This window comes from Elephantulus edwardii, unplaced genomic scaffold (genome assembly GCF_000299155.1).
Source record: "Elephantulus edwardii isolate Elephantulus edwardi_28Jun2011 unplaced genomic scaffold, EleEdw1.0 scaffold00126, whole genome shotgun sequence".
In the NCBI taxonomy this organism is placed as follows: domain Eukaryota; kingdom Metazoa; phylum Chordata; class Mammalia; order Macroscelidea; family Macroscelididae; genus Elephantulus; species Elephantulus edwardii.
The window spans coordinates 1,313,170-1,337,025 of NW_006399876.1; the positions used below are offsets into that span (position 1 = coordinate 1,313,170).

At 42.9% G+C, this 23,856-nt stretch overlaps 1 protein-coding gene across 1 annotated transcript in view; it reads left to right on the forward strand.

The window, feature by feature from the left end:
• MUC5B (mucin 5B, oligomeric mucus/gel-forming) overlaps positions 1-23,856 on the forward strand; it is a 66,097-nt gene that overhangs the window by 32,285 nt on the left and 9,956 nt on the right. The window contains exons 33-35 of the mRNA XM_006893356.1: positions 70-214; positions 260-380; positions 928-1,001. Coding sequence (XP_006893418.1) covers positions 70-214; positions 260-380; positions 928-1,001 — 340 coding nt within the window. The remainder of the gene's footprint in view (positions 1-69; positions 215-259; positions 381-927; positions 1,002-23,856) is intronic.

Consider the following 23,856-nt stretch of genomic DNA (forward strand, 5'->3'; position numbering starts at 1 on the left):
CATCACATCAACCCCAACACCTGTGACAAGTGGCAGCATCACATCAACCCCAACACCTGTGACTGGCAGAATCACAATCACACCATCAGCCCCAATACCCGAGACAAGTGGCAGCATCACATCAACCCCAACACCTGTGACCGGCAGAATCACAATCACACCATCAGCCCCGATACCCGAGACAAGCGGCAGCATCACATCAACCCCAACACCTGTGACCGGCAGAATCACAATTACACCATCAGCCCCAACACCTGAGACAAGCGGCAGCATCACATCAACCCCAACACCTGTGACAAGCGGCAGCATCACATCAGCCCCAACACCTGTGACCGGCAGAATCACAGTTACACCATCAACCCCAACACCTCTGACCACCGGCACCATCATATCAGTTTCAACACCTGAGACCAGCAGCACCAAGATCGTGCCATCAACTCCAGCTCCTGAGACCAGCAGCACCGTCATATCAACCCCAGCACCTGAGACCAAGACCATCTTATCAACCCCAGCACCTGAGACCAGCAGGACTAAGATCATGCCGTCAGCCCCAACAACTGAGACTGGCAGCACCGTCATATCAGCCCCAACTCCTGAGACCAGTAACATCACAACAGTTCAGACAAGCCTGCCCCTTGAGACAAGCATCAGCATCACATCAACCCCCACTCCTGAGATGAGCAGAACCACAGTTACACCATCAGCCCCAACGCCTGAGACCACCAGCATCACTATCATACCATCAGCCCCAACAGCTGAGACCTCTAGGACCATCACATCACCCCTTGAGCCTGGGACCACTAGTACAGCATCACCACCAACTTCACTGCTGCTCTCTCAGCCCTCCAGCATGACCATGGACACTTCCACCAGCCCATACACATTTGGAGTATCCACCTCATCTACACCTGTCCTCACTACACTCAGGCCCACCTCCTCAGCCAGCCTGACCTCCATCACTCGCTGTTATTGCCAGGCCTTTGGAGAGCTTTTCTCCCCAGGTAGGTACTTGAAATCCTCTCTCTTTCACTACCACCCAGGCTGGATTTCCACCTACCTAGGTCTATTTAGTTCTTCTAGGTTGTATAGCACTGGTCTGTGCGTTGCTGTACAGAGGTAACTCGTGGTTGCTGTGATGCTGAAGCCTGTGACAGTGATGTGCCAATCGTGGTAATGAGTACCCATGGTGGAGAGTGTTGGCTGGAGCTTCCCGACTAAATTAAGCCTGGAAGCAGGAGCGACATCCACTTCCGAAATGGCTTGTCTCTGGAAACTCTGTGCTCAGGCCGTTCATTATTAGGGTCGCTATGAGTCGTCTATGACGGCACCAAACAACAAGTCTATTCAGATGGAAAATCTCCAGATCCCAGTCATCTACTCCATTGATTATACTGGAGTCCCAGGACCATGGATACCCCTTGGCCCTCTGTGGCCTTCTCTCCTCCCCCTGCATCTATCCTGTGCTGACTTCTCCCTTGGATGGCTTCTAAACCCAATTCTCTCAATCTGCCTGTGTATGGTTTACTTGTCTACATGGAGCTCAGTTTGAAAGTCGTCTACTGCAGTTGGTTCTACAGAAGCTCTTGGCTGGAATGAGTGAGCTTTAGGGTGGCCTAGTGGACAGAAAGTTATGCTACCAAGTCCAAGGTGGGTGATTTTTAATCTGCAGCACTCAGTCCTGGTTTAAATTGTTTTTGTCAAACATTTTTCTAGGTGGTATAGTACTGGTTTGTGCATTGCTGTGCAGAGGTAGCTCATGGTTGCTGTGGTGCTAAACACTGTGACACTGATGTGCCAAATATGATAATGGTTACCCATGCTGGACAGTGTTTGGTGGAGCTTCCTGATTAAATCAAGCTTGGAAGCAGGTGTGGCATCCTCTTCCGAAATGGCTTGCCTCTGGAAACTCTATGAACAATGCTCAGGTCTTTCATTCATAGGTTCGCTATGAGTCGTCTATGACTCGACGGCACCTAACAACAGCAACAACAGTTCTGAAAATCCAAAACCATTACCATGGACTTAGTTCCAACTCATGACAACCCTGTAGGGTAGGTAATCACTGCACTGTTGGGTTTCCTAGGCCGTAAGCTTTGTGGAAGCACACGGCCACATTTTTCTCCCATTGAGAGACTCGTGGGTGTGAACTAATGACCTTTCATTTAGAACCAAGCTTAGTGCATTGCATCAGTATCTTCAAGTCAGGTACAACTCATAGCGACTCTGTGAACAGATCTGCACCTTGCCCTGTGCCGTCCTCAAAGTCTCTGATGTGCTTGAGCCTATTGTTACAGTGACTGTGTCAGTCCATCTTTTTCCCTGACCCTGTACACTCCTAGCCCGATGTTGTCTCCCAAGGACTGGCTCCTCCCTCCTGACAACACACCCAAAGGAGGTGAGAGGTTTCACCGTGCTCGCCTCTGAGGAGCACTCTGCTTACACTTCTCCCAGACAAGTCTGTTTGCTCTTTTGGCCAATGGTGGGACAGTCAATACTCTAATATCACAGGTCAAAGACATTGATTCTTCTTCAGTCTTTTTTAGTCATTATCCAACTATCTAGTGCATAGGAGAGTGTTCACAGCTTCAGTTTGCTCGGCTCCACAGTCAACACTCTTGGTACCAGCAGTCAGGAAATCAAAAAGCGTATCGCGATGGGAAAGTCTGCTGTTAGGGACCTCTCAAAGGTACTCAGGAGCAACAGTGTCTCTCTGGAGACTAAGGTGCGCCTGATACAGGCCATGGTATTTGCAATCGCTTGTTATGCATCAGAGAGTTGGACAATGACTAGGGAGGACAGAAGGAGAGTGGATGCTTTTGAGCTGTGGTGCTGGAGAAGGGTACTGAATGTACCATGGACTGCCAGGAAAACAAACAGATTCATCTTGGAGAGGATTAAACCAAGCTACTCCTTGGAGGCAAGGATTCTGGGGCTTCGTCTGACATACTTTGGACATGTTGCCAGGAGGGACGGGTCCTTGGAGAGGGACATCATGCTTGGGAGGGTTGAGGGACAGCGCAGGAGGGGAAGACCCTCTATGAGATGGATTGATTCAGTTACTGGGGTAATCGGGATGGGTGTGTCAGAGGCGGTGCGGTTGGTGCAGGATAGAGCAGGGTTTAGGGCTGTTGTGCATAGGGTCGCTATGAGTCAGAAACGACTCGACGGCACATAACAACTACAGTGCATAGGAAGCAATTGAAAAGGTTTGGGCCTGGATAAGCCACACATTAGTCTTTAAACTGGAATAATCCTTGCTTTTCAGCATTTTGGAGAGGTCCTTCACAGCACATTTTCACAATATAACACTTCTCCCCCCCCACCCCAAGTTAAAATAGGACTTATTTAAAAATTCTGTCATAATGACCATAGTTATCCCGTTAACATTATCTTTTCAAAAGAGACTTAATCATTTTACCAAAACAGGAAACTAATTTTTATTACCTAAAAATTCATTATCCAGTAAAGTAAATTTAAATAGATAACATTTCTGGGGTTTTTTTAAATAAATTTTCATTTTACACTGGTTTGCTTACAAAGTTTGTATGCACTGTTTTTCATATCAGATCTTTCCCATTTCTTTTACCTACCCTTCCTCTACCCATCACATTGTGTGAACCTATGATCACCCCCTTTGTCCATCCTCATCCCTCTGCTTCTACCCTCCCCCCTTGGACCTTCATACCCGTTTTACTAGTTATCTTTCTATTTCTACAATAATTGTCCCGTATAGTATTTGTCCTTATGAGACTGAGTTAATCCACTTAGCATAATGCTTTCCCGGCCCTCCCAAGTTATGTAGTAATTTTCAAAATCGTTCCTGCGTGCAACATAGTGAATTCCATCATGTGAATGTACCATAATTCTCAATCCATTTGGTTGTAAGTGGATATTTGGGTTGTTTGCATGTTCTTGCGATGGTGCATAACGCTGCTATGAAAATCGGTGTACAAATCTCTGTGTCTCATTTCCAATTTTCTCAGGGTGTTTTCCAAGCAGTGGAATAGCTAAAACGTACGGAATTTCTAGGTTCAGCTTTTTTAGGAAAAGCTAAACTGCCTTGCAGAGTGGTTGTACCATTTTACAGTCCGACTAACAGTGCATAAGAGTTTCTATCTATTCACATCCTCTCCAAGATTTATTACTTGTCCTGTTAAGCTTTGCCACTGCTAATGAAGTGAGAGGCTAGCTCATTGTGGTTTTGATTTGCATCTCATTTTTAAAAATATACTAGTTTATTTACAAACTTCAAATTTATTGTTTTCTGGAAAAGATTCTTCCAATTTCCCTCACTCACCCATCAAATTGTGCAGCTCTCTGATTGCCAGTGATTCTGAGAACTTCTTTATGTGTCTGTTGGCCATCCGAATAGCTTTCTTGGTAAAAAGTCTTTCCACGTCTTTTGCCCATTTTGTAATTATCAGTCTTTTTCTTGTGGATGCCCTGTAGGATTCTGCAAACTTTTGATATGAGACTTTCGTCTGAAATGATATTTCCAATTTTTTTTTCTCAATCAGTAGCTTTTCTTTTCACTCTGTTGGAAACTGTTTTTTGATGCGCACAGAGATTTAATCTTTCGAAGACTCCAATCATCAATTTTATCCTCTCCTGGTTGTGTATTTCTGGATGTATTTATCAGCCTTTTTATACTATGAGCTAGGCCTTCTAAGCTTGGTTTTACTTTGTCTCTTATGATCTTTATGGTTTTGAGGCTTTACACCCAGGTCTCTGATCCACCTTGAGTTGATCTTTGTGTATGATGAGAGGGTGAATCCTGTTTCAGCTGTCTGCAGGTAGTGGTCTAGTTTTGCCAGCACCACTTATTAAAGAGGTTGTCATTTCTCCATTTGATAGGTTTTGTTTCTTTGTCAAATATCACTTGACCCTAGATAGATGGATTAATTTCTGGGTTCTCAATTCTGTTTCATTGGTCTATGTGCCTGTCATTGTATCACTATACTTTTTTAAAAAAAAAATTTAAGGTTTAATATATGGTAAAATTACTAAACTACAAAAAAAAAAGACAATCACATATGTTCTAAGCAAAATTAAAGGGGTGGGGGAAGGATGGAGATTGGATGTGCTCTTGAAAATATCCCCCATGCCAGTGCTCTAGATTACATTTCAACACTTAAAAAGTTTCATGAGGTATAGGACCTGGGGAATTTCACACTTCTTTTTTTTTAATGCCTTTTTAAAAAATCTTTAAAAAATTAATTTTAATGAAAATTTACAGAGACTTTGGATTTCCATTCATTCATTGTTGCACTTTTTTCCCTGCCCACCCCTACCCCCCCATACACTCTTCTCTTTAAAAAGTAAAAGTTCCCCCGTTGTTTTACAATCCCTCCCCTAGGTCCACTCCACTATGCAGCCTTCGTTCTGGACTCCTGTCATGACAATAACACCTAATCAGATATCCCTTTTAAACTGTTTTTTCCTTCATTTGTTTCAATGCAGTATAGATTATTTGTCCCATCTTTATCAGTCTCCCCCCAGCCCGGATGTCAGCCCTGTTCTACAACAGTGGCACTATTCAGTATTTGTCCCTTTGACTGAGATATCTCACTCAGCATAATGACCTCCAGGGTCACCCATTTTGAATAATATTGCATGAGTTCCTTGTTTTTCAATGCAACGTAGTATACCATTGTGTGAATATACCACTTCTCTGTCCATTTGTTTGTTAATGGGCACTTAGGTGGTTTCATCTCTTTGCTATCGTGAACAAAGCCGCGATAAACATGCGTGTGCATATATCTGCTTGGGTGGCAGTTATGGTCTCTTTAGTGTATATTCCCAGTAGTGGAACTGCTAGGTCAAATGGTATCTCTATTTGCAACTTTTTGAGAAAGCGCCATACCACCTTCCACAGTGCTTGCACCATTTTACACTCCCACCGACAGTGAATAAGGGTTCCAGTTTCTCTACAACCTCGCCAGCATTTGTTGTTTGTTGCTCTGTTAAATTTTGCTATTCCGAGTGGAGTGAGATGATATCTCATAGTTGTTTTAATTTGCATCTCTCTTAGAGCTAGGTATCTTGGACATTTCTTCATGTGTTTGTTTGCCATCTGAATGTCATCTTTGGTGAATTGTCTGTTCATATCCTGTGCCCATTTTGCAATTGAATTATTTACCTTTATCTTGTTGTGGTGTCCGAGTATTTTATAAATTCTAGCTATAAGTCCCTTATCTGACATGTCATTACCAAATACTTTTTCCCAGTCTGTGGCTTCCCTCTTTAACCTGTTGGAGAAGTTTTTGGATGTGCATAGGGATTTGATTCTTAGAAGGTCCCGTTCATCTATTTGATCTTCTCCTGGTTGTAGACGTACCATTGTACTTTTATTTTCTTCTCAAGTCATGTTATGGCAGAAAATGCAAGAATTAAACACTCAGCCAATACCGGAGATTAGCAAACTTTTTATTACGTGTAGGTCAAGAACGTCAGCTATTTCCCAAACTGTTCTGACCCCGAGGGGAAGCAAAGATTGGGTTTATACACAGAGATTGTGCATTGGGGTTACACAAAGTTCACTGTGGTTGGTAGTTGAGATTTCTTCACATTCGGCAGTCATTATTGTTTTTTACTTCTTATGGGTGTCCAGGCTCCAGACCAGGTACTGTATGTAGTCAGGTTGTAGTAACCAAGCTGGGTCAACATGTACTGGAAAACATAAACCTTAGCAATACTTATCATTGCCAAAATCATTGAATCAAACATTTCTTAAAATGGCTGTCAGAACAAAGTGGCTTCTCTAACATATCACATGGCTCCTCTAATGCTTAGCATTTAAGTTGCTGCTACAATACCATGCTGTTTTGGTTATTACAGCTTCATAGTAAGTTTTGAGATCAGAGAGGGCTTTGCCTCCCACGTAATTCTTGTTTTTCATAAGTTTTTTGCTTATTTGAGGTCTCTTTCTCTTCCAACTAAACTTACCATTTGCCTTTTCTATCTTTAAAAAAAAACTAGTTTGGTATCTATATTGGGATTTCATTAAACATCTAGATTGCTTTCGGTAAGATTGTCGTTTTTACTTTATTGAGCCTTCCTATCCACGAACAGGGAACTTTTTTTTTCATTTCTTTAGGTCTTTTATTATTTCTCACAGAAATGTTTGGTAGTTTTCTTTGTAAAGGTGTTTTGTATCTCTAGTTAGATTCACTCCCAAGTATCTCATTTTGTGGTTGGCTATTGTAATTGGTATTGCTTTCGTGGTTTCCTTCTCTGACTTCTCTTGCTATTGTAGAGAAATCCCACTGATTTTTTGGGTATTGATCTTATATCCTGCCACTCTACTAAATTGGTCTAATAACTCTAAGAGTTTTTCTTGTTGTTGTTGTGGTTGCGTCCTTGGAGTTTTCTGTGTACACTATCATGTTATCTACATATAGCAACATTTTCACCATCTCTTTTCTGATCTGGATGCCTTTTCTTTTCTTCTCTTGTCATATTGCCCTAGTAAGTACTTCCAATACAGTATTGAATAGGAGTAATGACAGTGGATATCCTTGTCTGGTCCTTGTTTTCAAGGAGAATGTTTTTAGTTTTTTTCCATTGAGAAAGATACTGGCTCTTGGTTTTGCATATATACTTTTGACTATGTTGAGAAAATTCCCTTCTATTCCAATTTTGCTGAGTGTCTTCATCAGGGAGATATGTTGGATTTTGTCAAAGGCCTTTTCTGCATCAACAGTTAGGATCATGTGGTTGTTATTAATTGCTTTCTTAATGTAATTAATTACATTGATTGTTTTTCTTGTGTTGAACCATTCTTGCATACCTCTACTGAATTCCACGTTGTCATAACGAATTTTTATGTGCTTTTGGATTCTATTGGCCAGTATTTTGTTAAGGAGTTTTGCATCGTATTCATGAAAGATATTGGTCTGGAGTTTTCTTTCTTGGTGATATCTTTGCCTAGTTTGCTATTAGGGTTATACTTCCCTCATAGAATGACTCTGGGAGTGCTTCTTATTTTCTATGTTTTAAAAATACTTTAAGTAGAATTGGTGATAGATCTTCTCTGAATGTTTGGTAGAATTCAGCCATGAAGCCATCTGGTCCAGGACTTTTCTTTTAGGGAAGTCTTCTTATGACCTGTTCAATTCTTCTTTTATGATGGGTCTATTCAAGTGTTCTACATCTGTCTGGGTCAATCTGGGTAGGGCATGAGTATTGAGGAATTCATCCATCATCTATATTTTCAAATTTATCAGAACATAGCTTTTCATAGTATTCTGATATTATCAATTTATTTCACCTAATTCTGTTAAAATGTCACCTCTGTCATTTCTTAATTGAGTTAACTGTGTCTTCTTCTTTTATTTTGTTAAGTTTGTCAGTGGTTTGTCAATTTTATTTACCCTTTCCCAAAAAACCAGCTCCTGGTCTTATTGAAAGTTTCAATTGTTTTCCTGTTCTCTATCTCATTGATTTCAGCTCTTGTCCTTGTAATTTCCTTTCTTCTAGTGGCTGTAGGATTAGATTGTTCTCTTTCTATATGAAGAAGATGACAGGCCAAATTTTATTATTGCCATTTTGTTGTTTTTCTTTTCTGGTTTCTGGTTGCTATATGGTGCATCCACTTTCCTTTGCTGTCTCTGTGTGAAAGACTTCCCTTAAAATTTCTTGCAGTATTGGTTTTGTTTTCACAAATTCCTAAAGTTTTTGCTTTTCTGCAAAGGATCTAATTTCTCCTTCATATTTGATGGAGAGCTTTGCTGGGTACAGGCTTCTTGGCTGGCAATTGTTTCTTTCAACTTTCTATATATCCCATCCCATTGTCTTCTAGCTTACATAGTTTCCACTGAGAAATCAGAACATAATCTAATTGTTTCATCTTTGTAGGTGACTCTTGTTTTTCTTGTGCTGCTTTTAGTATTCTACTCTTATCTTTTAATTTGAAGAATTTGACTATGATATGTCTTGATGTGGAGCTCTGGTGGCCTAGTGGCAAGAAGGCACACTGCAAGATGCATGATTTGAGGCCACCAGTTGCTCCATGGGAGAAGGATGGGCAGTCTCCTCCCATGAAATTAACTGCCTCTGTAAACCCTTTGGAGGGTCAGCTATGGGTCGGTTCTGACTCTATGGTAAACAACAACAACAATGTCTTGATGTTTTTCTTTTTGGGTCTAGTCTATTTGGCATTTGCTGTGCTTCTTGAATGTGGATTTCCTATTTTTCATAACACCTAGAAAGGTTTTTTTTCTAGTACTTCTTCCACAATTTCCTCAGAAACTTGTCCCACTTGTGTTCTGGAATTTCGATAATACATATGTTGTTCCTGTTGATATCATCCCACATGATTATAATGTTTTCTTCATTTTCCTTATATTTCATCTCTGATATTTCTTCTAGTATGTTTCCAGTGAGGCTCTTGTCTTCCAGCTCACTGACTCTCTGTTCCATCTCTTCTTTTCTACTTTTTTATCCTGCCAGCATGATGGACTTATGCCATTTTGGTCTTAATATTTTAGATTGTATTTTCATGCTTTTCTGTTATTTCCAGTACTGTGTTGGCTGTACTGTCTTGTGATGTTCTGTGATGAATTTTTAAGTTCTCGTACCACTATACCTATACTTTGAATTCTTTCTTCTATATTTTGCACTTTCATCCCTAGTTGTTCAGGTTGCTCCTCATCAATATATTTCTTCTGGACCCCTGTTTCTGGGGTATTCACTCTTTTAAAGGCTTCTTATGTTTCCTCCATAATTTGCATCTTCTTCTATAGCTGTTCAAATAACTCCACATCAACATATTTCTTCTGGTTCTCTGTATCTGGGGTATTCATTGGATCTACTTTTTTAGGAGAAGGGTTATTTTGTTATTTTCATGATGATTGAGGCAGCCTACTGCTTTCTTGACATTATTGGAATCTTTTTTTTAGTAGATGTTAGGCTGCTGTAACTATATAATGTCCTAGGGTATGTTGATGTTCTATGAAGGACTTGATATATTGGTGTTCTCCTCTTGGTCCCTTGGGCTCCAAAGCAGGATGACAATTGTCTTCCAGAAATCATGGTTTTTCCATGCCTTTTCCCCTTGCACTTAAGAAATCTCAAGTTCCCCAGGTGTTGTAGATAGCAGAGTTCAATGACAGAGTACTTGAATGGTAGAACACAGGAATCTATTGCTCTCCAGAAACTGTGGCTATTCCATGCTTCTTTACTCTGCACTTAAGAAATCCCAAGATCCCTGCACGTTGTACACAGCAAAGTTATAACACTTCTTTTGATATTTCTTTTTTTACTATAACCAGGGTGTTGATTGTGGATTCAAGTAAAATTAAATCATTGACAACTTCAGTCTTTTCTCCATCTATCATAATGCCTATTGGTGAGGAGTTTTGTTTTCTTGATATTAAGAAGTAATCCATATTGAAAGCTATGTTATTTGATCTTCAACATCAAATGTTTAAATCTCTCTTCTCTTTCTGCAAGAGTATATGTACTGTTTGTGTAGATCAGGGTTTTGATGAGTCTTCCTCCAAGCCTGATGCTACATTCTTCTTCATATACTACCAGCCTCTCAAATTATTTGCTCAATGCAGTGGTATATTTACAGAAATATTGTGCAGAATGTGCTAGGTCTCTATGTATTCCTGTGGTAAAAAACACAACTTGTAAAAGGACTACAGTCTCTGACCCCCACTGACTCTACAAGGGTGATGAGTCTTCAACAAAATCCATTTCTATGAGTTTGGATATGACCTCAGACTCAAGCACCCACTGTTGTCAATTCTAACATCAACTGTTCTTTCCACAGTTCTCCCTACTCCACTGATAGGTTTGTTAATCTACTGCAAATCCACGTAACACTCACAGACAATATTCATGATCATGGGATTTATTATGAAAGTAACAGGTTACAGTTTAGTTCAGAAACACTCTTGATGGAATTCTCCAGAAAGGAAAGCTTGTCTCAGTGTGTTTACAAGCAGGCCTCTCACTAGCTTTCAGCCTCTCTGGACCCTACCTTGCAGCTCTCGGGCAGTGTTACAAATTTAGTTCTTCCAATCATGGCATCTACCACATGCCCCACAACTCTGCTAGTAAGCCTGGCCCAAGGACCTTGGTTCTGGCTACATGGGGTTAGAGATTAACTTAAGTTCAGCTCTGTCTCATACAGGCCTCTGGTTTCCTGCCTCCTTTACCATTGCTGCTGCTGGTGGTCTGGCATGGGTCTACTTCTAGTGTGGGAATCTCTGATCCAAAAGGACTTCCTGCACTCTCTGCTTCTTATTTCTGAAAGATAGCAAGATTTCATTTTCCACTTCTGAATCTGCTCAGTCTGAATCTGGAATGATAGCAGGTCTGACCAAGCCCTTCCCAGCAGTCTGCACACCTCACTTACGAGTTCCTGTCAAGAAGGTGTCATCTGCCTCATGCCTTATTTATGTTATTAGCAAGCTATCTAGTCTCCTTGGTGGGGTCACTATCACTTCACATTTGTGTTATCGACCAAATGATGAAAGTAAAGCCAATGGCCAAGAAAACCACACTGAACAATCATTATACCTCAACTCCCTTTCACTCTACATAGTTTCACTATTATTCACATCTTGCATTCATAGTCTAAGTATTTTACAATTGATGAGCTACTACTGACATTACTACTGTTACTAATTAAATCCCATGTTTTACTTGGGATTGAATCGCTGTGCTTTGCAGTCCTATGAGTCTTGACAGATGACTGGCATGTTTTCCTCATTATGGTATCCTATAGAGGGGTTTCACTGCCATAAAAAATGTCCTGGGCTGTCCTTGCTCACCCCCTCCCCTCGCTCCTCCTCACCCTTCCACCACAACCACCCATTTGTGCATTGTTTCTACAAGCCCATTAAATCCATGGTTGTTGAGTCAGTTGCAACTCACAGTGATGCTGAAGGAGAGAGCAGAACCACCCTGGGGTTTCCAAAGCTGAATGGCTGCAAAAAGTCAGTGATTTGAACCCATGCATCACCCTTAGAAGAAAGATAAGCTGTCTGCTTCCTTAAAGATTACAGCCTTCACACACACACACACACACACACACACACACACTTACAGTCTTGGGAACCCTATGGGAGAGTTCCATTCTATCCTAGGTTCTCTAGGAGTTGGAATCAATATGATGGCAGTAAGGTTTTTAGAATCTTTACAGAAGCAGATTGCCACATCTTTCTCCTGAGGACCTGTTGGTAGCTTCAAACCACCAACCTTTAGGCTGGCAACCAAGCATTTAACTACTAACGATATCACCTCAACAGTTTGCCCTTTCTACAGAGTCATATAGTTGGAATCTTTCCCCATGTGACTTTTCCAGCCTGATTTATTTTACTTAGCAGAGACATTGAAGGTGTCCCATATCCTTCTGTGAATTAACAGCTCATTTTTTTACCTTCACTGATCTGCCAGTCTTGGTTTACCTATCAACTGGTAAAGGGATTCTTGGTGGCTTCCAATGTTCTATTATTACAAATAAGGCTGCTTCAAACATTGGTAAGGAGGATTCCATACAGATGTCACCGTCCACTTTGTGTGGGTAAATGCCTGGGAGCAAGATTTCTGGGAGGGATGATCAGACCAGTTATCTTCTAAGACTGCCTTCCCAAGAGGATGTATCATCTGCTTCCCACCAGCAGTGAGTGAGAGCCCTGGTACTTGACACCCATTCCAGCAGTTGGTGACATCAGGGTTTTGGAATGTAATTATTCTAATATTGTCAACAATTTCATTATACTTGGGTCCACCATCAACACCCTTGATGCAGCAGTAAAGAAATCAAGACAAGCCCCACTGGGAAAATCTACTGCCAGGGATCTCTCCAGAATACAAAAGAGGAATGATGTCCACTGAAAGAGTGAGATGTATCTGATCCGAGCCATGCATTTTCTTGCTCTGCCTCTGAAAGTTGGGTGATGAATAAGGATGACAAAGGGAGAACTGATACTCTGGAGTTGTGGTGTTGGAGAAGATAACTAAGAGAAAGTGCAGCCAGGGTGTTCCTTGCTGTTAGGAGAGGTCAGTCCTTGGAGAAGGACACCATGCTTGGAGAGGTAGAGGCGCAGCATAAGAAAGGAAGATTCGCGGTGAAATGGACTGACATGTGACTGTAACAGGGAGCTCACGTGCGTCTGAGGTGGTGAAAATAGCACAGGATGAGGCAAGATGGAAATCCATTGCCACAGTTAACTCGACAGCACCTAACAACAACAATAAGAACAGATGTATGAGGGAACTCTGTTGGAATAGGGTGCAGCAGATCCCACTGTTACACATCTACAAGTCTCTGGTGGTTTTGTTAGAAATGTGGCTCCGTGTGGTGCAACAGAAACACAGCAGAACAAAAGATCTTAGCAAAGCAAGTTTTTACCAGTCACACAAAGTCTGGCCAGCAAACACACACAAGGATGTGGCTATGCCTTTTATCCCTACCGTGAAAACTAAGGCTGTGTCTCACCCTATTGGACAGAATTTCAACCACACAATCCTTCCCTTTTTGACTGGCTAAATTAAACTATGCTTGGGGTGAGGGGAGGATGGATAAAACTTGAAGATTGAAATGTCTTTGTTCCAGGAGCGTGTCAAAAGCTGATTTGGGCCAGGTCACAGCACAAGTACAAAAACCAGGGAAATTCCTCGAAATTACCACAAGATGGCGCAAGAACCAAGCTTATTTTATTCTGACTCTAACTTTTTATAACCTTTGGAGAGGCGACACAATGTGACGGTTTGAGGTGGCCAAGCTTAGGCTTCGCTATATAATCAATCTGAATGTTCTGCAAGGGTTGTAACCCAGGACTCCGTCCTCCAACAGGTGTCTGCCTTACAGCTTGTTTTCTGGAACACAGGCATACCTCATTAGCCTGTTTGGCTACGGTGAAGATGCCCATGCGGTTGTAAACCCAGACCATTGCATCACACATTGCCTGGGGGCCTCAGTGACTGCCCTGGTACAGCTGTGTCATGATTTCTTTCATTAATGGTTTAGACAGTATTTCCTTTCCATCATATCATAGCCATCTGCCTTCTGAATTTTCTTCTGTCCCTATTCTCTTTAGTTGCTCTTTTTCACCTAGGGTGAAGATTAGGGTGTCAATTAGTGTAGGAAGACATAGTGTCAGATACCAAATAGGTATTTCTGGGAACCAAGTGGCTAATTTGGCCATTTAATCAGTAGCTTGTTGCCTCTATGCTCAAAAGTGGACCCTTTTATAGTTATCACTATCCCTGTAGGTAATACTAAGCTCTCCAAAGCCTGGAGTTGTTTCCTTGTGTATCAGATCTTGTCCTTGGCTGTTCACTAGTCAACATTAGATTTGTCTAGATCTTCCCAAATGTATGCAGTACTGTGAAGGTATTTTTTTGAACCGGTATATTTTGTCCACCTTCTTTTCTTGTATGTGTTCTCAGGCCAGGTTTAAGGCAAATAATTCACAAGTTTATGCTGACCAATTCTTGAGAAGTTGACTCCACCACCATGAAGGTTTCATTATCCATTTCAGAGTATCCATGGTGCCTCTTCAACCACACAGGGAGATCTGTCTACTGAAAGGTGATGCCCAGTTTTGAATGAGGTCTCCCTAAAGTTGGGTTGGGTTTTTGTTTGATAATCAATGATGCCTAGATATTGAGGTTCTTGTGCTTCAGCCTTGGGGTTCCCTGTTAAAAGGGAAGCTGGGTTTAGAGCCTCATCTGTAATCAGAGTTAAGTCATCTTTCTGTGATAAGATTGTCTCATATTTTAAAATTATGGACTCCATAAGCCACCTTCGCATTTTTTCAGTTAGAATTGTCCTCATCTGAGGAGGAATTTGCATTATCAGGTTTCCTCCGAAGGTTAATTTTCTGCTTTCTTCAGTTAACAAGGCAGTGGCTACTATAGAATATATTCTGGCCATCTTCTGGTCAATGAGTGCAGTAGTTTAGATAGAAAGGCCATAGACTGACAATGCCCCCCTCGCCACCCCCTGTCATGAGTAGCCCTGGGTGAGTACTCCAAGAACAACTCCTTTGTTGACATTTACAGAGAAATGAAAAGGTTTGTTCTAATGATGGCAGTGCCTGCGATGGGATCTCATTTTAATTCCTCTCTCTGTTGGACTTCCTCAGTAGTCCAGAGGAGAGAACAAGGTGCCTCCTGGGCTATCTTGAGATAAAGATGTTTAGTTTTTAGAGCATATGAATCAATCCATATGTGACATACCCAAGCAGCCTGAGGAACTTTCTGAGTGCTGGTTTGTGTGTGGTAAAGGTAGAGTTACTCTTTTGGGTCCTAATCTTCATCTCTCTTGACTGATCAGGTGCCGAGATATTTTATTTCAAGTTTTAATAAATTGGTGTTTATTCTTAGAGATGCATAGCCCTTGGAAATAAAAAAAAGTTAGATTATCTATCATAACAGGCTGCTCCTTGAATGCAAGGATTTGAAAGCTCCATCTGACATACTTTGGGCATGTTGCAAGGAGGAATCATGCTTGGGAGGGTGGAAGGACAGAGCAGGAGAGGAAGAAAGACCCTGATGAGATGGACTGACTCAGTGACGGGGATAATGAGGCAGGTGTGTCAGTGACAGTGAGATTGGCTCAGACACAGGGGCTAGGAATCACAAATGACTTGGCAGCACACCAACAATAACATCGTTACATCAGTCGTCACCCCCTGGTCTTTGTCAGAGATGAGCAGGACATCTACACACTGAAGGAGGAACACAGACAGGGGAATGGGAAATTCTTCTAGGGTTTGTTCTAAAATTTGGCCAAATAAATTAAGTATATCAGTGAATCCTTGAGGGAGGGTCTCCCACCCGCATTGTTGCTTTTTACCCAGGTGGGAGACTTCCCATTCAAAAGTAAATAGACCCCTACTGTCCTCAGCTAAAAGACATGCCAAAAAGGCATCTTTCAAGTCAGGTATACTGAAACAAAGATGACTGTAGGGAATCTTGCTGAACAGGGTATAAAGGTTAGCGACTAAAGGATGTTTGCTTTGGACTGTTTGCTGTATAGCCCACAAGTCCTGGACTAGATGGTATGATCTATCTAGTTTCTTACTGGCAAGATTGGTAATATGGGGACATACTGAATTGGAGAAATTTGTCTCTAATCAATCCCTTGATTATGGGTTTCAATTCTGTTCTTCCTTCAAGAGGGATAGGATATTGTTTTCTTTATTGTGGCCCCTCTGGGAGCTTTTTGCATTTAATCTTTGCCCAGAGAGTGGGTTCAATTTGTTTCTCTGCCCATGAAGTTAGAAAGTTTAAGGATATATGAATCTTCTCTTGGTTTACATATGTTGTTGTTGTTATGTGGTATCGAGTCGCTTGCGACTCATAGCAATCCTGTGTACATGAGACCTAAACCCTGCTCTGTCCTGTGCCAACCTCACCATCTCAAACACACTCATTCTCACCACTCCAGTCACAGAATTGATGCATCTCATCGAGGGTCTTCCTCTCCTGTGCTGCCCCTCCACTCTGCCAAACATGATGTCCCTCTCCAAGGACCACTCCCTCCTTGCAACATGCCCAAAGTATGTCAGACGAAGCTTCCTTGACTCCAAGGAGCATTCTGGCTTCACCTTCTCCAGGACAAACCTGTTTGTTCTCCTAGCAGTCCATGGTATAGTCAACACTCTCCTCCAGCACCACAGCTCAAAGGCATCAATTCTCTTTCTATCCTCCCTATTCACTGTCCAACTCTCCGATGCATAGCATGCAATTGTGAAGACTATAGCCCAGATTAGGCGCACTTTAGTCTACAGCCTGACGTCGTTGCTCTTCAGTACTCTTGAGAGGTCCCTCACAGCTGACTTTCCCAATGCAATTCGTCTCCTGATTTCCTGGCTGCTGTTACCAAGAGTGTTGACTGTGGAACCAAGCAAACTAAAACTGTTAACTATCTCAATCTCTTCACCATCCATACTGATGCTGCCAATTGGCCCAGTGGTGAGAATCTTTGCTTTTTTGATGTTGAGCTTCAATCCATATTGAAGGCTTCAGTCTTTGACCTTCTGCAGTAAGTGCTTCAGGTCCTCCTCAGTTTCAGCAAGCAGGGTTGTGTCATCTGAATAACACAGGTTGTTGATGATTTTTCCACCAATTCTGATGCCACATTCCTCCTTGTACACCCCAGAGTCTTGGATGATCTGTCCTGCATACAGATTGAAAAGGTATGGAGACAGAATACAACCCTGACGGACCCCCTTCTTGATTTTGAACCATGTGGTGTCTCCTTGCTCTGTTCTGACGACTGCCTCTTGGTCCAAGTATACGTTTTGCATTAGCACAATCAGATGTTCTGGGATTCCCATTCTTCTCAGAGTCAGCCATAGCTTGTTGTGATCCACACAATAAAAAGCCTTTGCATAGTCAATGAAGCACAGATAGACATTCTTATGGTATTCTTTGCTTTCTGCCAAGATCCATCTGACATTAGCTATAATATCCCTAGTACCACGACCTTTTCTAAATCCAGCCAGCACATCTGACAGTTCTCTGTTGACATATTGTTCCAAATGTTTTTTGATAATTTTCAGCAAAATCTTGCTTGCATGTGATATCAATGATATTGTTCGATTATTTCCACACACTGTTGGGTCACCTTTCTTTGGAATGGGAACAAATATAGATTTCTTCCAGTCAGTTGGCCAGCTGGCTGTCCTCTAGATTTCTTGGCACAACTTAGTGAGTACATCCAGGGCAGCGTCTGTTTGTTGAAATAAATCAATTGGTATGCTGTCAATTCCTGGAGCCTTGTTTTTTGCCAGTTCCTTCAGAGGAACTTGAACTTCCTCCTTCATCACCATAGGCTCTTGCTCCTATGTTATTTCATTAAATTCCTCTGTGTAAGCCAATTCCTTCTGATACAGTGACTCTGTGTACTCCTTCCATCTTCTCTTGATACTTCCTGGATCATTTAATATTCTACCCAAACTGTCTTTAAGTATTGCCACCCATGGCTTGAATTTGTTTTTCAACTCCTTCAGCTTAAGAAACGATGAGTGAGTTCGGCCCTTTTGATTTTCTGACTCCAGCTCTCTGCACATTTCATTATAGTATCTTGCTTTGTTGTCCCAAGCTGCCTTTTGAAATTTTCTGTTCAGAAAATCACAATCAAAGAAAGGTTTACTTATAGAGAGCCCAAATTAGTCATTAAATCTCTACCTAGCAGATTCATTCCTGTTTCTGGCACTTGTTGTGTACCATTGACTTTGAACAAATCCATAGTTGACCCTATGATGGGGGGTTTTACAGGCAGTCATTCTCACAGGAAGAGATTGCCCATTTTTCTCCTAGAGAGCAGCTGGTGGATTTGAATTGTGCCTTTGGGATTGCAGTACCGCTTCTTACCACTGGCACTAGAAGGAAGTTAATGGTGGTCATTCTCTCCTTGAACTAACAGTGGTCACTTGAAGTATCTTGGCTCTAAATCCTTCTCCTTTGACCCCTAAAATTAGAATCTCCATAGGGAAGTATAAGACATTAGAGTGTTAGGGAGCTCTGGTGGCCTAGTGGCAAGAAGCTATGCTGCAATCCCAAAGGCACACAGTTCAAATCCACCAGATACTCCACTGGAGAAAGAGGGGCCATCTTCTCCTGTGCCAATCAGATTCGATTCGATGGTACACAACGAGAGAGAGAGAGAGAGAGAGAGAGAGAGAGACCAGAGTGTTAGCTAGAAAGGGATGATCTGGAAAGCTTCTGAGTCTACTAAAAAGGTGGTGGTTGTTGTTGATTGCCACCGAGTTGAGCATGACTCATAGTGAACCTGTGAACAAAAGGCCTGAAGCCTTTCTAACTATTGTCATTTATCAAAGTTCATAGAGTCTCTGGAGGCATGTTATTTAGCAAGTGGATGCCACTCCTGCTTCCAACTAGGAGCTCTGGTAGCCTCGTAGCAAGAAGCTATGCTGCAATCCCAAAAGGACAGTTTGAGGCCACCAACTGCTCCACAGAGAAAGATGGGCAATCTCTTCCCATGTGATTAACGGCCTCTGAAAACCCACTGGAGGGTCAGCTGTTGTTCAGTTCTGACTTGACAGTACCCAACAAAAACAAAAACTAAAAAGGTTGCAATTTCTTTTTGTTGTCTTAACTCTAAATTTACCAAAGGCCCTAATCTCCCGATTCCTCATCAAACGCCACAGGGGGAAGGGCTTTCTTTTCTCCTGCCCATTCAAGGCATTCCTTTTTGAAACGTCCACCCCTCCCACATTTGAAGCATTTGTTTTCTCTCCTCTCTCTAATGTCTTTGGTTTTTCAAGCCTCCAGTTTGGTTCCCATAGCAGGAGTCGGAGCTCGTGCTGTTGGAGAGTCTTTATTCCCTGAGTTGCCTGCCTCAAGGTGGGCAACATGATCTTGGCCTCTGTCTCTGCTTCTCTTCACCCCTCCTTACATACACTCTCTGAGACGCCCTTAAGAGTTCTGCCAATGGTTTCTCCTTCCAGTTTTCTATCTTCTGTAACTTCTTTGCAATATCAGGACAACTATTGGTGGCAAAATAGAGCTTTAACATCCCTTGTCGTACAGGGTCTTCTGAGCCTATCCCAGCATAATTCCTCACTTGCCCTTTACGTTTTTCTATAAATTCTGCAGGCCTTTCATTTTCCATTGTTGCATATTGAAGGTCTTTAATGGATTTTTGGAAATGAGGCACTGACTCTCTGATTCCTTTTATTATCATCTCTCTTGTTGTTGTTAAGTACCGTTGAGTCGTAGATGACATAACAACCCTGTAACAAAAGACCTGAACACTTGTATAAGTTTCATCATTTCTCCATGTTCATAGAGTTTCTGGAGGCAAACTATTTCAGAAGTGGATGTCACTCCTGCTTCCAAGCTTGTTTTAGTCTGGGAGCTCCACCAAACACTGTCCGCCATGAGTAACCATTATTGCATTTTACACATCAGTGTCACAGTGTTAGATTTTTCATAATATCTCTGTGAGCTTTAGATTTATTGTCTCATTGAGAGTCCAAGTTAGGAAATTTAACATCAGCCACTGGGACTCCTGGGACCAGTGGGGTTTCATTTTTCAGGCAGCCATTGCTGCTCTGAGAATCATGGCCCTTTCTTCTCTCAGGGAGAGGATCCTGAGAGTGGATATTAATTTGCCCCAGATGTATAACTTTGGACCCAGGAACTGATCCACTTGGATCTTCAAGTAATGATTTCAATTCCTTTTGTATTCATGTGAAACCTATACTTGGACCAGGAAGCAGTCCTCAGAACAGAGCAAAGAAACACTGCATGGTTCAAAATCAGGAAAGGAGTGTGTCAGGGATGTGCCTTGTGTCCACACTTTTTCAATCTCTATGTGGAACAGATCATTCAGGAGGCTTGACTTTATGAGGAAGAATGTGGCATTAGGATTAAAGTTGTCACCAACAACTTACGTTATCCAGATGACACAACCTTGCTCACCAAAACAGGGGGACCTGAAGTGTTTGCTGCAGAAGGTCAAGGACTGCAGTCTTCAATATGGATTGAAGCTCAACATCAAGAAGACAAAGATTCTCGCCACTGGGCCAATTGGCAGCACCATGGCAGATTGAGGTTGTTAACACTTTCTGTTTGCTTGGCTCCACAATCAACACTCTTGGCAGCAGCAGTCAAAAAATCAAAAAATGAATTGCATTGGAGAAATCTGCTGTCAGGGACCTCGCCAAAGTGCTAATGAGCAACAATTTTAGTCTGGAGAATAAGGTGCACCTGATTCAGGTCATGGTCTTTGCAATTACTCGCTACCTATCAGACAGCTGGACAATGACTAGGGATGACAGAACTGATGCCTTTGAGCTGTGATCCTGGAGAAGAGTATTGAACATACCCTGGACTGCCAAGAGAACAAGCTGATTTGTCCTGGAGAGGGTGAAACCAGTCTGCTCCTTGGAGGCAAGTATTTTGAAGCTCTGTCTGACATACTTTGGGCACATGGCCAGGAAGGACCAGTCCTTGGAGAAGGACATCATGCTTGGAAGGGTCAAGGGATGGTGCAGGAGAGGAAGACACTGGATGAGATGGATTGACACAGTAACTGGGGTAATGGGGGTAGGTGTGTCCGAGTCAGTGAGACTGACTCAGGACAGGGCAGGGTCCAGAGCTGTTGTACAGAGAGTTGCTATAAGTCAACTATAAGGGGACTAGAGGGTACATAACAAGAACAACAAATCTACTTCCTCCTCCCCCTAAGGCAACCTCCCTCAGGGGGAAGGGAGACTGAGGTTGAGACTGAGCCTCAGGGAGAAGAGGAAAGAGACAATTCTGGGTATCCTTTTAACATTGTTCCATTTCCCTCTAAGTCTTGGTCAAGGGGTATTTCCTAGGGATGAGGGTTAGGAGCACGTCTTGAGGAGTGAGTGCTCCCGAGGAAGTCAGTGCATGATCTGGAGGAATGGTATCTTCAGTCAAAGCCTGGAGCTCAGGTTGGAGGGCAGGATTATAAGAGGGAGGCAGGGAGGAGAGGGATTCCTGTGGAGGGGAGGGGTTTTCCATGGCAAGTTCTTATTTTCTTTTTTGGTTGGTTTTTTTTCCCCCCCTTCCTTATTCTCAGCATTAAGAAGAAAAGGAAACTGGCATAGTCAGTTCTTCCCGAGACAGGACTTTTGTAATTTACATATTCAATAAGAAGTTGACAAACCCAATCCTCTTCTGAGCCAGATTTGGATCAGAAGACAGATGGTTTGAGTACAGCCCCCTGAGGTCCAAAAGAAACAGTCCTACTTAATCATCTGTTGCTTTTTCTGTTCTTTTAGTCCCTGTGTTTTCTGTACTCTTCATGACTTCCAATGGATTATCGAGGGTCATTTCATCCTTGCTTTTGCTTTCCCCAGTGTTCCTGTTAATTGAGTACTTGTTTCCAATCCTAGCTTCCCTACTATGTTTTTGTCTGGTTGTGTGTGTACATGTGTGTGTTTTAATGGAGAAGGTGTCTTGCTCTCCTTCCTACTCAGGGAATCAGCTCAACCCCTGCTATTGCTTGGAGGTTTGCTCTCCTTCCTACTCAGGGGAGCAGCTCCCTGCTTGGATGTTTCTCACTGGCCTCCTTTCACTTCGTCTGTCTCCAGCCACTTCCTCCCAGGAACGGTGGGCACCTCTTGACAACTGGCGTCTCAGGATAAACCTCCGGTTCAGATTGCATTACCTCACTATCACCTCAGCCATATGTGTCACCACAGAACCTCAGCTCAGGACTCGACACTTGCCCAGGGCTCATCTCATTCGCACACGCGGCTTCCAGATGTCCCTGTGGTTTTTCTCGCCTTGGTTACCTGACTTTCAGGGAAGCATTTCTCACTTTGGTCGCTGCTGAGTTACCTGGTCGCAGTGGTGCTTGCTTAGGTCAGGCCTTTCACCTGTGGTGCTGACCAGCTGTTTGCTTCTTTGGAGAAGCTTCAACGTCTCTTGCCTGAGGGCTGCCATAACTATAGGCATCAGGACCCGTCTCTCGCAGGGAAGAAGGCTAAAACCCCTCCCCAGAGGGAATATGCTACCCCCCAAAAAAGCAGAAAAATTATTATAAATTTAGCTCAATGTATCAAGATGGAAACATGGCAGAACAAAAACTCTTGGTAAGGTAAGTTTTACTTCTCCAGAAGGTGCACAGGGAGCACCAAGTCTGGCCAGGAAGCACACACAGGCAGGTCCCTACCATGAAAACGAAGGTTTCAGGCTCCTTGATAGGATTGTGCCCACACAATCTTGTCCTTCCTGGTTGGCTAAATTAAACTATGCTGCCCAGGGGTGGGCAGGGGGTGGTTAGAGTCTGAAGAAGATTGGGATGTCCTTGTTCCAGTAGCATGCCAAAAGCTGATTTGGGCCACTTCGCAGCACGAGGACCAAAAACACCAAGGAAATCCCCTTTAATCACCTCAAGAGGGGGCTGGAACCACGCTTGTGTATAACCTTGTTTTCTAACCTTCGAAGAGGAGACATACATCCTTAAAGTAGTGGATTCTGAGTTGATGTACTCGGAGCCCTGGTGGTGCGGCTGGTTCTGGGTTGATGGGCTCATAACCCTGGTGGTGCAGCGGGTTCTGGGTTGATGTGTGAGTAGCCCTGGTGGTGCAGCGGGTTCTGGGTTAATGTGTGAATAGCCCTGGTGGTGTGGCAGGTTCTGGTTTGATGAGCTCATAACCCTGGTGGTGCGGAGGGTTCTGGGTTGACATGTGAGTAGCCTGGTGGTGCAGTGGTTATTGCTGAGCAGCTAACTGAAAAGTCAGCCATTCAGGTCAACTCACACAGCAGGTCCCTGGAAGAAAGACCTGCAGATCTGCCCCAGTGAAAACGACAACCTGGGAGACCCTGCAGGCGTTCCACTGTCACACGAGCAGGCCGTCGTCAGAAATCTATGCCATGGCACCTAACCTCTGAAAATAAACACAGTGATATCTTGTTGTTTTATTTTGTAATTCCCTAGTAACATGTGAGAAGGACATGATGCTGGGAAGGGTGGAGGGCCGGCAAAGGAGAGGAAGACCCTCGACCAGGTGGGTTGACACGGTGACTGCTGCAAGGGGCTCCTGCGTATCAGGAAGGGTGAGGATGGCGCGGGACAGAGCAGGGCTCAGGTCTTTTGTTCACAGAGTCACTGGGAGTCGTACTCAATGGCACCCAACAACAACAACAGAATCACGTGACATTCAGCACCTTCTCATGACTTATTTGCCAACCATGTATCTTCTTTGGTGAGGGGTCTGTTTAGATCTTTGCTTACTTTGAAGGTGGGTTTTCTTCTTCAGTTTTGTTGGGCGCCATCAAGTTGGAACTCACTCATAGGTGACCCTCCAGTGGGTTTTCAGGGGCAGCAAATCGTCCAGGAGGAGAATGCTCATCTTTCTCCCATGGAGCAGCTGGTGGGTACGA